This window comes from Enoplosus armatus, chromosome 6 (genome assembly GCF_043641665.1).
Source record: "Enoplosus armatus isolate fEnoArm2 chromosome 6, fEnoArm2.hap1, whole genome shotgun sequence".
Lineage (NCBI taxonomy): Eukaryota > Metazoa > Chordata > Actinopteri > Centrarchiformes > Enoplosidae > Enoplosus > Enoplosus armatus.
In genome coordinates, this window is record NC_092185.1 from 3,728,151 (window position 1) to 3,743,801 (window position 15,651).

The 15,651-nt window shown below is 43.1% G+C and overlaps 1 protein-coding gene across 1 annotated transcript in view; it reads left to right on the forward strand.

Annotated features, from left to right (window-relative positions):
• Positions 1-438: 438 nt before the first annotated feature.
• met (MET proto-oncogene, receptor tyrosine kinase) overlaps positions 439-15,651 on the forward strand; it is a 56,807-nt gene continuing 41,594 nt past the window's right edge. Inside the window, exon 1 of the mRNA XM_070907339.1 lies at positions 439-1,638. Coding sequence (XP_070763440.1) covers positions 439-1,638 — 1,200 coding nt within the window. The remainder of the gene's footprint in view (positions 1,639-15,651) is intronic.

The window sequence follows — 15,651 nt, forward strand, 5'->3', positions numbered from 1 at the left end:
GATTCACTGCTTTGCCTTTCGCTGTGGTCACTGGGGAGCAGAGCTGAGCACCACAGAAGTGCTCACCCAGGTCTCACATGCTGGCTTGTCTAAGGTCAGTGGAGTCAGAAGGAGATGATGATTAGAAGGCTGATATTAGAGCTCTGTGTCACCATAAAGCCTCCAGTTACTTCAGTATGAATGGTTTCACTGCTTGTGGTGAAGTGAGTAAACCCTGGTTTTATACCCTGACACTGTTCCATTTATGAGTCTAAAAAGGGATTTCGATGGCCCCCTTGTTTCTCCTCAGCACAGACTGCCCCTTTTTTCACACATTCAGCTCCAAACAATTGAGGCCACCTATTCAAAGATATCTATGATGAATGATTTTGAGTTCTTTGTGTTGCTGCAGGGATGTTTTACCAACTCATTTCTCATGTCTCTTATTTCTGGAACAGGATGAATCTCCACTCGCTTCATGGCATCATGCTGCTGTGGGCTTTGTGTCCCAGCGCGCAGGGCCAGTGTGATAAATCACCCGAGACCAACAAGCTCAACCTCTCAGTCTCCTACAAGCTCCCAACGTTCACTGCAGACTTCCCCATCCAGAACATGGTGACGCTGGACGGGATCATCTACGTCGGGGCTGTAAACAGAATCTACGCCTTGGCCCTGAACCTCACGAAGCTGTCGGAGTACCACACGGGGCCGCTGCTCGCCAACGAGACCTGCGGCCAAAAACCGAGCAGCACGAGCCGCGGCGGCAGGGTGGACAACCACAACATTGCCTTGGTGGTGGAGAACATTTACGATAAGGGGTTGTACAGCTGCGGCTCGGCAGACAACGGTGTCTGCCGCCGTCACGTCCTGGATGACGACATCAGCCCGAAAACCGTAGACGAACAGGTCTACTGCTTCGGTGACAAGGTGAGGCAAGGCAAAGGTCAACCCAGCAACTCGGATGTTGTGGTCAGCCCTTCAGGCTCTCAGGTGCTCAATGTGGAGAGCAACGTCATCAAGTTTTTTGTTGGGAACTCTGAGATCCCAGGCTTCGGAAACATATCAAGCAGTGCAACACACCCCCATACCATCTCTCTGCGGAAGATGAAGACAAGCCAAAACGGATTCACTTTCTTCTCCGACCGCTCATACATGGACCTGATTCCATCTCTACGTGGAAACTACTACCTGCGATATGTTTACTCCTTCCACAGTGGACCTTTCACCTACTTCCTCACAGTGCAGCGGGTGAACAGGGACTCCCAGGCCTACCACACCCGCATAGTGCGCATGTGCTCCTCGGACCCCGTGATCCGCCGTTACGTGGAGATGCCCCTTGAATGCATCAGCACAGATAAAAGGCGACGACGCTCCACGGAAGATGTGAAAGTATTCAACATCCTCCAGGCAGCCCATGTCACCAAGGTGGGCACTGACGTTGAGCTGCAGAAGCAGCTGAAAGTGGAGGAGGGCGACGACGTGCTCTTCGCCGCCTTTGCCCGGGGAAAGCCGAACTCTCCGGAGCCGACCGCTAACTCAGCCGTCTGCATCATGTCCCTGAAACACATCAACAACATGTTCAAGATGTACATGCAGCGGTGCAACACAGTAGACCCGTATCACTTCACTGGATCAGACAAGAAGTCCTGCTACAATGTGGTAAGACCTGGGAGGGGGCTGGGGTCACTGTGTAGAGGAAGCCATTGTACAACTCCTACTTTGCATTTGTATTTTTTGGAGGGAAATGCAAATATTGCTCTTTTCTCAACAGTCAAAAAAGCACAATGAATTTTTAAAGCCATGACTTTATTTAAGAAAGATGGAAAGACATTTGTCCTCCAAATCCAAATCCTTCAAAAATAGGACCAGATTGGTTTAAACTTGTTGCACACTGATAAGTTCCCAGCGTGTCCTTTTAATTAAAACAGAAGTAATTAGTCCAAATTATATCAGTTCTGCAGCTATGTGTCAAGGCAACCTCTACAATGGCTAATGCTGTATTAATATGTACATTTTTACACATTTCATTAGTCAACTGAGAGATTTCTCTTGAAGGAGCTCAGTTAAAAGTGTACAGCCTGCACAAACTTGGTAGGTTTAAAAAAACAAATGTTTTATTTATAATGAATTCCAGGTCAAATATTCATTTATTTGTAGTTTTTTTCTGCACAAGGAAGCTGATGCCAAATCCAGCAGTAAATTGCTAAATGTGTTGCTCAACAACGGTATTTTAGACATTCAAGTCATAACTTTTTATCCCGTGATGTTGATTGAATCCAAAAGACGAAAGATCAGCATCTAAGTTTGAGCATCGCCATGATGTGGTTTTACGATGTCTCTTATAGACACATAAAATAAGCCTCTGTTGTATATGCGTGGCTTGGTTTTTATCTTTTAGAGTTATAGGCCTCGGCTGTTTGTTCACTGCAGGCAGGTTAGCTTGCTGGCTGGAGAGACTGTCTCACTAACTGGGTGGTCTCAGGTTCAGGCAGCCAGTGTGTCTACTGGATCTCTGTCCTTGTGTCATTGTCTTCAAGTGTCCTTGAGCAAGACGTTGAAGCATGACCTGCTCCTGACTTGTCCCTGCTGACCGCTGACCCCTCTGGTTAAGAGCATACATGCGGGTCTGCGTCACACGCACATGCAAAGAAACAAATTCTTGATTATAGTGTGTTTGAGGGCTCACTTCCTTAAAGTGGCACATTCGTCATTGTTTTGGCTCTGAGCTGCAGCACATTGGATTTGACATGAAACGATGACTTTGAGGTTAAAGAGTCGACTCTCAGCTTTAATTTGAGGGCTGTTTACACACATATTTGGCGAACAGTGTGGGACTCTTAGCCAAGTATCAGGACAATGATCCTAAACATACAGACAAGAACAGTGAAAAGGTCTTGACTGGTTGAGTCAGTCACCTGACCCCAGTCCAGCTGATCATGCAGAGCGTCGCCAGGGAGGATACCAAGTGTCTGCTGATGTATTTGAGTTGAAGACTTCAAACTGTTATTGTTGGATAATATAATTATTGTTTGGAATACTGAATGGTGATGATTTTAATGTTGTTCTATACATTTTATACATATGTATAAATAGGGACTACAGTTCCAGATGACTTTCACTGGTCATCTGTTGTCATTGCTTCAATTCATACACATTGTACCCTCATGCTTCTGCAAGCCAGTTGTTACCTTGCCTGTGTTAACTCACCTCCAATCCATCACCATTGATTGAATCAATTGGTTGAATCACCTGATCAATAATGACATGAAGTTAACTGCCGACCACCCAGCCAAAGGGTCTGCCCCCTCTGACTTCCTCTTTACTCAACCTCAGCATCAGTCAGTACTGTATATCACCAGTCAGCCAGTACCTCAGTCTCTGAATAAGTTGTCAAAGGGCAAGCACGTACAGGAGTGATTCCAGAGTTCGTGTGCAAACACCGAGCACGCTCCTGGGGAAGACTTCTGTCAAAACACTGGGCGTGTGCTTCTATGCAGGCTATTTTGTTGTATTATGAACTAGTTGGAACATCGCTGCATGCGTCTTCATTGTAGGAACATTTATTGCTGCTGTTGCTTGGCAGCAAACCACAACCGTGCACCGTAGCGCTGTGGATGAAAAAAACATCTCAGATTGGTTACAACATGTACTATAAACTATATACACTTTACATCCCAGCTAATCATTTTAATTAATTCCAGGCATTCATTGGTTTCCATTCATTTTTCAACTATTGAAACTTTAAGTGGAATAATCAAGCCTGCATTAATGTCCCCTGTTGAGTTTTCTTCTTTATCTCTCGGACACACACTTGTGTTTACATTCAGTCTCATCATTTTGTGTCCTTGAAACCTAACACGCACGTTGAATGCATTTCATAAAAATATTTACATTTACGTGTAACTAGAGCTCCAGATACAAAATAAACGGGGATCTGTGCAAACAAAATATTGCTCCATAGTGCCACTAGGGGTCAAAAACAACAGAGGGTACCTTTAACTTTTGTCAGTTACATCATTGTTAGAAGCTAACGTCAGATTTAAAGAGGTAACCCTTTAAATCCGTCTAGTCAATGATTTTCATTCTGCACAGAAAATGATGGAAACCGAACGCTGCATGGAAAGATGATAAGCATCTAAAACTTCACAGCATGCGTTGCAGATTGGTTGGCAAAAGTGTAACGTGTACAGGATTTGTCCTTTAAGTTCAGAACTGTATGTAGTGACAGGACAAGACAAAGGCTGCAGTGAAGAGATCAGACGGACATGAAGAGTGACGTGTGGTTCAAAGCTCTTAAAACAGATTCAAACCAGCTTTGCAAATACATGCAAATACATGGTGGGTGGGTGTTTGGGTACATCAGCACGGCCCTGACAGCTATCAGCGGCGGAGATCCACGGGGGAAAGTGAGGAATGCTGGGAGCTGGTGGTGGGGGGGGGGGGGGGGGGGGGGGTTCGGGGGCAGCGCATATCTGACTCTCAGCGAGCCGTGATGAATGGCTCGGGGATAACAGGGCATCAGCAGCTGGGCGGAAGATGATCCCCTGACCCGCTGTGGCAGCCGGCCGCTCTGGCGAGGCCTCTTCCCGGCTCCCCTCGACCCCACCCCACCTCTTACCAGCACCTGTGGGAAAGTGGAAGCCGCTTCAGGAACACCAAAGAGCCCTTTTTATCTGGGTTCATGGGTGATAATTTGGTATGATCTTTTATCGACTCTCTGAAGAATCATATCCTGATATGATCACAAAAGTCTTCTGTTTGACAAAATTCTGTGATGCAATTTAGAGCCTAGTGACGCAACCCAGGAGAAACCTTTTCCAACTCAACATATTTCAATGTGGCTAGATTTTGGACACATCTTTGTCATGGAGCTTGATGTAGAAATAAGTTGAAAAGAGTTCAGCATTTGGAGACCTTCTGACAGATCTCCTGGCTCTTTTGCGTCTCTGGTGAGCAGATGTGAAAAGTCCGTTTGTCTGATGTAATGCTCGACACTGAACAAAGTTTGTGCAAAAAGTCAGAAGCAGTCCTCAGCTGTAAACTCACAGAGCCTGTTGAGCTACTGTGCACAGGATCAAAGCAAAAATGATCCTGTTAGAAATCAAACAGCTAACACCTCATGCTACTCTGGCTTCCATTTAACAAGAGTTGTATTGTACCAAGTGATGAACGCTGAGAAAAACCTTCCTTTCCTGAAACCCCAAACAGTAATTGTCTGTTTCCACCTCTTGACAGTGACTGGCGGTATGAAAACTATTGTTTCGATCGCTCCGAGTGAGAGTGTAGACATTCTTTCCTCTTGACTCACTTGATTACGGGGTCGACGTGAGGCATGACATCAGTTTTGCGAGAGGTACAGGAGCATCTCTGTGCTGTACAACTATCACAGAGTCCTTAGTTTTCATATGTCTGGCAAACAATTTGATTTAAAGGTTGAAATTAAATGATGCTGACTTCATTCTTTTGCTGCTGCAATACTTTCCTCACTCAGTCATCCCCTTTTTAGTCTCCCCAACTCAAACACACACACACACACACACACTCAAAACCAGAACATTAACTTTTTTTTTTCTCTCTGCAGAGACAAATGGCACAAAAATCTGCTGTTTCAAAAGTTGTTTGAGTTTGAAACACGCAGACGCAGCAGGTCAAGTGCTGAATCGCTGCAGCCAAAAGAGCTTTTATCTCGTTTTCCTATTCCTCTTTTATTGCTGACAGTCTTGAATCCACTTGTCCTCAGCTGCCAGGTTAAGAAACAAGCTGTAACGACAAAAGACCATTGAACAACTGCCCATCTGATGCTCGTGCTGTAAGCCTGTAGTTGAATGATCTAATCATAGCACTGCTTAATAGATTTATGAGTTGTATTCAGTGGCATATGGCGGGTAGACTCTCTGTTATCATGAGGTTTGGGAGAGATAAGCGTGGCCATAAATTCATAAAAGGTGTAAACACTCAGAGGAGGCATATTTTAGCACAGAGGAGGTTATTTTTGTCGTTTGCTGCACCAAACTGTGTATTTCTGGAGGGAAAACTCCCAATAGGGATCTGGAGGAGGTTTAAAGCTGAGCGTAAGAGCAAGTTTGAAGTTTTTAAGTGGTGGTTGTCAGCTCAGACGTGCCTCTTAACTCCGGTTTAGGCAGAAAGATATGATAAATGTTGTAATGATGAGTGGCTCTCTTTTGGGCTGTCTAAGTGATGGAGCAGATCTGCCGTTCTTGTTTCTGCGGGGCCATTTCTGTCTTCAGGCTGCTCTTAGTTACATGAAGAAATAATTACTATTCTTCACCGAGAGACGTTGAGTATAACTACTGATTACTTTGCTTTAGGACGTTTTTTTTTTTTATTATGCTACTCTTCTAGGTACAGTTTAGAATATAGCAGCAGTTCCTATCAAAAAGGCTTCAGTTGACTCAGTTGTTTTGAGCAAAAGGAGGAATGATATTAAACAGTTGAACTGATAGTGAGTCCATTCTAATATTTACAAAGGCCACACAGAAATGAGTAAGCACTACTCTTGGTGCACACACTACACATTTTTGAGCCAGTGTGATACTTTTAACTCATTATTTTCCAAACATTGAGTAAAGATTTAATGTAATTAACCACATTTTTCTTGCCATTTCAGTGGCTCTCCACCTCTCATATCAAAAGCACTCTTTAAACTATTGATCCGACCCCCAGAATGTGCTGTTCCCTGACAGTATTGCTTTAAAAAAAAGACATGTAAGGCCATTTTGCTGGGTAATGTAGTGTGCCGAGCCATGGCAGGGATTTGGAGCGCCCCCAACACGCCTGGCACCCATTCCCATAAGTCTATTGAGGGAGCAGGAACATTTGAGACTAAAAATAAAGAACAGCCACGGGTCAAAATTATCATCGGATTACTATTGATTCGAGAAAACCCACCAAATGCTGATTGCTTTTAAATTGAATCTTTGGCCTGATTGATTATAGTGTGTGTAATATAATTCCAGCTGGGAGATGCTTTTGACCGACAGTCATTTTAATTAGCCCGTCTGTTTTAATGAGCAAGCTTTAAATGCTGTCTTGAAAAAGTGCCATACGAGCAGCCGCAGAGGCCCATTGATTTTATGTTATTCTGTTAAGGAATTCCTAATAATTTCTGATTATGAAAAAGAATAAAGATCCAGTTATGTCACTTTCAAGATATCCTATAAGGTAGGATTTCATTTTATTTGCACATATGACATTTACACACAACACAGTGTAAAATAATGTAGAGTTGAGCGTGCAGCAGAGGGTTTGCAAGGACAAGAGAGGCTTTGTACAGCATGAATCAAGTCTCAAGTTTTGACCCAAAAAATCCCAAACAATAATAGAGTACCATGTAGGCCTTACACAACCAGGCAGGATGCATTGAAAGGGGCTAAAAATTTCCTTTTTAATGGTCAGAATTCAGGTACCTGCATCTTGACTTGGAATTTGACTTTACTTGTCTTTCCTTGAAGACCTTGAAACTCAACTTAGAAAAGCCTCAAAAACACCTCTGGAAATAGCTGCATCTGTCTCCAAATGTAGCTTTCTGTGGCATACTAAGTGAGTAAACTTTATTAACGTTGCACTTTTCAAAACAACAGTTACAAAGAACTTTACAGAAAGAGAAAGGAGGAAGAAGAGCATGATAAAAACATAAAACTACCAAATATAAAGCTATCATATGAAGAAAACACCACATAGGAAGTATGTAGAAACATTTAGCCTACTCTGCTAGTCTGAAACTATCATATAAAATGTACTATTTACTTTCTCAGACATGTTAAAGTTTGCACCAGATGCCTTACAGCTAAAACACTGCAGACGTCAAAAGCCTTAAAATCTATATGTCCTACTGTGATGTGCTGTAATAACAGTTTAGCATCAGTTTAAGTGTCTCTGATATTTCATGCCTTCATTGTAGTTTTCCAGTGGCAAACGATGAGATCGGCAGCAGCCTGACAATGGATGGACTTAATACTGTGAACCTCTCAGTAATGCTGCTGATTCAATGGGTTCTGTTGTGGATCTCTGTTTTTAGCCCCGCATGCCCGAGCCTGCTCATGCCATCACTAAGCTGGTATTTGTTCGCTTGAACTCTCCCTCTGCATGAGCCAGATGTACAGAACAGTGGGCTTTACTGGAGCTGGTACACACAACAATACCATCATCTAGAAGTAATACTCTGGAGTTACTTCTTTTGCTGCTGGAAAGCAGATGTATAAGATGAATGATAATAATGAGATTTTTATGTTATTGGCAGCCAGAAAATGCATTACCATTTACTGCTGTTTTTAACTCACTGTGGTGGATTAAGCTCTCAAGATATTTTCCATTTCATTTCTAGGACAGACAGACATACAACACACAGAGTAGACAGAAGTAACTGTGGTAGATTTACATTATGGAGGAACATAATAACAATATTTAGTAATCAAAGTACACAACAAAGTGTAAATATGTAAAGACTGTGGATGGAAGAGAAAACAAACTCACATATGAACTTTTCAAAAACGCTTAGAGACTTAATAAAGAATATAAATCTTGATATATAGAAGTCTGTTGTTGAGTGCTATAGTAAGATTCCCTCATTTCCAGACTCGGGATCAGACGCAGTTGTTGATGGATGTAAAGGTTTTGTTTTCCGTGTGATGGGGAAATCATGTGTCACATTTTATGTCCGTGCCATGCCACACAAGAAGCTAATCCCTCCTAAAGTAAGATGAACATAAACATGAAAATGATGAAAATTAGCATAGAGGTTTTTCACCACAGATGTCACAGATTGTGTCCCACATGCCCGAGCCTGTCCATGCCATCGCTAAGGCGGGTGCAGAACCCAGTGGTGCTCTCAGCAGCGTACGGGAATCAGCAAAAGAATGAAAATACTACGTTCTTGTCCTGTCCTGTCCTTCTCATTTTACTCCTCATAAGCCTCGTTTGTTCTGATGAAGAAGATTGTGTGTGTGTTTGTAATGAAAATGAGATTAGATCTGCTGTGTTTTGATGACCTGCATCCCTCTCAAAACACACACTGTCACACAGATCTTCACACAGCAGAGTAAGACAAGTTGTTTACGGGTCAAGCTGTTTTTTTAGGTGTCAGATCAGGAAATATATATATCAGCAAATTTAATTTAAAAATTAGTCAATTAATCTATTAGTCCATCGACTGGAAATTTATCAGACATAAAAATGTCCACTGATTCCAGCCTCTCAAATGTGTATCTTCAGGTTTTTAACTAAACAATTGATTAATTGAGAAAGTAATCAACTGATTATTCAATAATAAATAAAGTTGCAGCCCTAAAATACTAATTTCAGTGTTAATTTCCAGGTTTCATCTGAGAGTTTTACTGTTGAAAAAAGCAACAAAAGAAGTTCAAAATAAAAATACAGTAACTGGCAGCTTCAGTGCAACAATCAGCCATATCAGTGAGTTCAAAACAAGGTTCAGGCCGGTGCGAGCTACTGTTCATATGTCATAACATCATGGAGAACAGTCTTGTGCCCTGACTGGCCATCATGGCGATGTGTTTTCAGTGAGAGCTGCCAGCTGTGTGCCCTCCGCCCCTCCACCCTCAGGTGGGCCGATGCATCACCTGGCAGCCGTGTCCAGGCAGGTCCTTCTGCGTGACGAGAGGCTCGGTCAGCACCCACATACAGCTGCACAGCACATCAGGCTAAAAACACGCATCTTATCCAGTGTAATGTAATGATACAGAAGCCCTTGAAATAGCCTCACCTGAAGCTGTGCCAACCGTGACAAGCCACATGTTGATTCGTGTGACAATAGATCATTAATTCCCATTGATTTTTTTTACTAATGATCACCTTACAGAATAACAGATTGCATAATAGTTTGATGGTAGAAGATGAAACTGCCATGCATGGATTGCAGCAACTTTATTTCAACACTACCCGTCCACCTCGGCAGTATTGGGTCAATGTGAGCCCGTTCGTGTCTGCAGGCATTTCCTGGACGATTTTCTACATGATTTCACATTCACTCAGAGTTAATGATTAGTCCAGGAGTTTGGTTTCTTGTTTTGCTAGAAAGCTGGAAGCATGTGTAAATCCTTTTGCATGGGCTTTTGTATGCACATCTTATCTTTGTTCCCTAGATAAGTAGAGTAGAGTAGTAAATATGCAAACCGCCGGTGCCTGCAAGCTGTCTTCCAATAAGCAGGGTGGGAAATTACCACCAGCCACCATCAGCCAAATACTGTTAAATTTAGGCCACGGCTGATAAGGTTTTTAGTGCTAACCTCCACCCTGTCAGAGAAAGAACCATCCAACCACCAACCAACCACAACCATCATCATCATCAGTTGTTTTTTCTCTTCTCTTCTCTTCTCGGTTGTTGCTTGTTCAGTTTCTCAAATGTGACATTTTGCTGCTTTTCTCCGTTTCATGTCATTGTCAATTGAATATCTTTTTGGATGTTAGTGGGACAAAACCAGCAATTTAACAATGTCAATTAGGCCTCATGTCATCAGTTGCAACTTTACTGCACACTTTTCAAAAATAGCTGGTAAATTTTGAAATCTATCCTTCGCTGTGGTTGGCTGATGGATAAAAGACTCCAGCCAATTACACGCAGTGCCTTGGTGATCATTGAGTCTTGTCATCTTTTTGTTTTGACACCGTCTTGCAAATGAGATACTTTCCTCAAATATCATCCTGCTGACAGACTCAGCTCTGATTGGATTTCTTAAATGCTTTCCTTACCAGCATGGAGGCGTTTGCCAGCAGTGCCAGAAGCCATTCGTGATACACTTGTTTAGTGTCAAATATGGAGGAGCTTTGCTCCGCTGAGCTTATGAGTCAAGGCCCCCGAGCTATTTCCTAATCAGTGGCATGCCTCCTACTCTTCTATTTCACCACATGGTGATATCCTGCTCTCTACTGAAATAAGGCGAGTGGATGCTTATCTGTCAGCCCCCACGCTTTAAATGAGGGACCAAAAGCAATCTCCTTTTCTCCTGCTGCTGTCCTGAGCAGCGGCCTCACCTTGACCCCATTACTCTCATTTCCTTGGCTGTGGATCCTTCAAGCTTTGTCATAAGGTCTGAGTCCGGCCCTTTGAAACGCTCCTAATCGAAAGGCCACTAGAGCAGCAAATGGTCCCGGCAGGCCCGCGGCCACAGACGTTGGGACGGCACATTAAACCTCATCTCCATATTTCTCAAGACTCAGTACTTGAAGTAAGGAGTAGATGAAAAATGCAGTGTGCAGATGGTGTACATGGTCTGGCTGATGACCTGCTCGATACCACAAAGAAACATGGCCAGCTCATACTGGAGATGCATGTTTAATTGTAATTTTATGGGATTTTTAAGCAAAAATCTCAGACACAAAGAGAACCAAAACCATCTGCATGGCTTTGTACCACCACAGGTAAGTAAGAACTGACCCTTTAAGTCTCTTCTGATGTGAGCAATCTGCTCTCCCTCTGTCAACCATTTCAACATACTTTCTAAATACACAGATATCAAACAAGTAACCTACATTTTTTAGCCCAATGGAAGTGGACAACATGTCATTCCAGGGGAGGGTCTCACCTCGGATGAGGACTAATCCCCCCCAATTCCATTCAATCAGTAATCCCCACACAATGCAAGCAAAGGATTGTGCCTGACTGTGTACTCAAGTAATGGAGGCAAATAGAGAAGACACCCTCGTCCCCATCTCTCTTGTATAGCTCTTATCACCCTGCTGCGCTCCCAAACAATGCACCACAAACAGAGAAGCTATCTAGTCAATCCCTGGGACACCGCAGACATTGTCTTTTGCAGACTTTGATCTTATCCTCCTCATCGGTGATCCTGGCTTGAATCATATTGCATGAGGAAGGCAAGCTCACACCTGAGAGGGCTGAGTAGCTTTTCTGGGAACTGAATGATGCGTTTTACGGGTAAACTAACTGACTCTGTCAGCAGCTGGACTCTGCCAAGAGTGTTTTGGTTTAAGGAGAGACAAGAAAGTCTTAAAAATAACTTTAAAATGCAGCAGCTAGTGGCTATTTTTAGTTTTATGGGAAGAAAGAATTAGTTTTTGTTAGGTTTGCAAACCTGACTAAATTGTTGTTTTTATTGTTTTGGGGAAAGTGATTACCAGTTTGCTTTCAGGTCAAGAAACCATTGTTATTGTGAGGTTGCATCACACACCTTCCAGCCTGCACATTTTTCAAAGTAAAACATGGAAATGCGCCCTCATCATGAAGTCAGTACACTGAGCTCCTCCAGTCCTGATCATTTACAATTCTGGCTTCGGGCCTGGCGGCTCAGTAAGTGAGAGCAAGCAGATGCAGCAAAATTATTCAGAGCAGGATCCCCGAAGATCTTTGATATATGTGTACAAGTGTGTGAAAAGGAGGTTGAGCAACACTGCAAAGCCAGATGCCAACTTCCAGGAGAAGTTTGTGGAGTGTGAAAAAGCATCACAGTGATGCATTGTTGCACTCGTGGTCAGCTCTCTGAGGACAGAGGCAATGCTGATTTGTCTTTCGCTTGCTTCGTCATGCAGTATGGAGACTCTGAAGCGCACGAATGGCTGCCACCTGCAAGCTGTCACGACATGCAGTGAAATATTTTATGGTGACTTCATAAAGATCTGCTTCTATAAAAACCACGTCTGTTTTTTTGATGAGGTTTTGGCTGTTTGTGTTTCCATGGGATTTCACGAATATATTTAGCTCTGTCGGTTTCTATGCAAAGCTGCTGGAATATTACATTTGCTTTTCTGTGTCACTTGGTGAAAAGGGACACATATGAAAGACCGTGCAGCTGAGCAATAAAAAGCAGATTCCCTGTGAAGAACATTTTCTTCCACGTCGCTGCATTTCAGATTCCACTGTCGCCGTCGCTCTGCAGTTGTATTTGTTTGGTTTTCTTCATCTGGCTCTGATCTGAGATCTACTATGGCGTTTCTGCCAGCACAACGCCTGCCAGTGATCTCATCCCGTCCGGGGCCGTGCTGAGATGAGGAGGCCCGCGTGTTCAGACCTTGTGTTGACCCTCGGTTGATAAGCTGCCTCGCTGCTGAGGCGCAGGCCAGTGCTGTTTACAACCTGAGGTTATCTGGCTGCTGCTCAACGGCTGCTGTTGGGCTGCAGCTCTCCAGCTGCTGTTTCCCTGCCTTACCTCATGTATGAGCCCCCACAGTTCAATCTGTCTCCAAGATAGAAAATCGCTTCTCAGATTGGAAAAAAAGGAGAAGCAGAGAGAGCCACTTGCAGTCGTGAAGGCAGTATGCTTTAAATGGTAACGAGAAGGCCTGAAGAGCTGTTTTTGGCAATTTCTGCTCGCAGTGAAATCTTCACTGTGAAGATTCTGCCAAGTGTCTGCACCGGTGGATGGATTTGATTATACCAGACTGCTAGGAAGCAGGAATTCTGGGAAAAAAATAAAAGAGATTTGGCTGAATAACTTTGAAAAATGTCAGTTTGTATCTTTAAGCTTATGTGCAAATCAAATGTAGTCCTCCTTAGGAGCATGAAGGGCCAACTATTCTGACGTTTTCAGTGAAGCTGTTATGGCTGTGCACAGCAGAACAGCTGTACTTTTAAGCCCCCCTTTGACTGCAGTAATCAATGGGAGAGGGAAACGCTAATGCTAATAAAGTCATGCAAGTAGATGATTGGTGCTAACTCTCTGAAGCAGCCTCAACAATAAATCCCCCCCCCCCCCGCCTTTTTACATTCATGTGCCTCTATAATGAAGAGCACATGTAGGAATGGCAGCTGCTTTAGTAAATACGACTGATTGCTCCGCTTAGCTGTCAGATGGGAGATTGATCTCACCTCAGAAAGACATTAATGCTCTAAAATAATGTTCTGAGTGAATAATATCCAGGCTGAAAAAGCAAAGCATGGTGATTATTACCCCGTTTCATTTGTCATTTCGTTACAGTCAGAAAGTATTAAGACAGGGTGTTTGGGGCTGTTGACATCCATATTCATCCACATTATACATACAGCCTTTTTCACCCTTGGGGACAATAGATAAAAAGCACTGCAATAAAGACACCGTTCACCTGATGTGAATGTAAACTCCCTAAAATGAAAAGTTTGGGTTCACTCAAATGGCCAAAAACATACTTTCTCACATACCCTTGGTGATGTCTAACCATTCAGGTTGTCCAGGTTTTGAGATTTTTGAATACAATGGAGGCGAATGGAGTTTTGTTCGTGGTTTACTGTCAAAAAATCAACAGCAGCGTGTCATGGGACTACTTTCTACCTCGAAGTTTTCCTTATGAAGTCCTCTCACAGTGAGGACAGTGGATTATTCAGAGTAGCGAGGACACGTTTCCCCAATTTATTGTGCTGAAGGCAGAAATATCAGAGACGTATGTCTCAAAACCTGGACGAATGAATCCAAACTATCTGCATGGCTAGATACCACCAATATAAGCAGGAAAGTATGAGCTTTTCTGGGTGCACTGATCCTTTTAAGGCACTGAAACCTCAAATTCAATCTGCTGGTTCCCAACCCCCGGGCCGTGGACCGCCTTTGGGCTACGGAGCATTTGCTATTGGGCCGTGAGGAAGTTATACGACTCAGCAGAAAAAGATGAGTAACAATTCTGCAACTTTACTTGGCAATTTAGTGCGGAAATTACCTTGAACTTGGAGCAGTCTTTGTGCTGGATCTTTCCTCATCGCTCACAGGATACAAGGCAACTAGCTTGCTATATGAGTGGGAAAAAAACGTCGAAAGAGTGAGAGTCTCTTCGCAGGAGGTAGGGGAGGTAAAATGACTTAGTCTTAATTACAGCCAAACCCTTATTTCAGTAGTTATACCCCAACCCCCTCAACCACACCGCCACCCAGCGTCCGTAACACTGTTGATATAAAAGCAACCTACAAAGCAAAGAAATGGTTGTGAAGCCGTGCGCTGGATAAATGAAGACAAAACAAATCGGATTATCTGATAATACAAATACAAAGAATTCAATTGGTGCTTCTGGGCATCTTAATATAAGTGCGATTGTAGATTAAGCTTACAATCCTGCCTCGCTTACATTACAAGCAGCCAGTAATAACCATCACGAGGGTCCCTGCCACAGCATCCTCACAGCAGATGTCACAAATATCGACGTGACCTCAGTATTTAAACAAATAAAAGTCAGGTAGAAAAGTGTGAGTCCAGTGGGACTGTTTTACTGTATGTTTCATGCGGAAAGTGGAAGCCAAGCATGACAAGGCTGGGTTTATATGGTGTAATGTATCTCATGTGTCAGAAGCTTTTATGAAACACCTAGGATAAGAGCTGCATGGATATAACATCAATCATCAATGGAAAAACGACCCATCTGTTATCTACATACCACAGAAATTGGCCTTATTGAATAATTTTAGAAACGTTCCCATGTGAAAAGTATTCTCTCTTAATATCTCATCTCTATTTGTTAATGTAAGAATGTATTAAGGAGTTGACCTATCGAATTCCCTTTGATCTGCAGGCTGTAACTTTAGCTACTGTGTCAGTCTGACCGAAATGTGGATTTGCAGGGCAACTCTGGAAAGCTCATCTGAAGAATGTGCTGTTGTCGTTTAGCAGAAGTGGAATCAAAGAAGTTCTCAGACAGAGCAGAAATAGTGTCTTTTGGCCCCCGAACATCGAACTCAGCAGTCCGTCATTCTTCCTGTATGTTTTGAATCGCATAAAT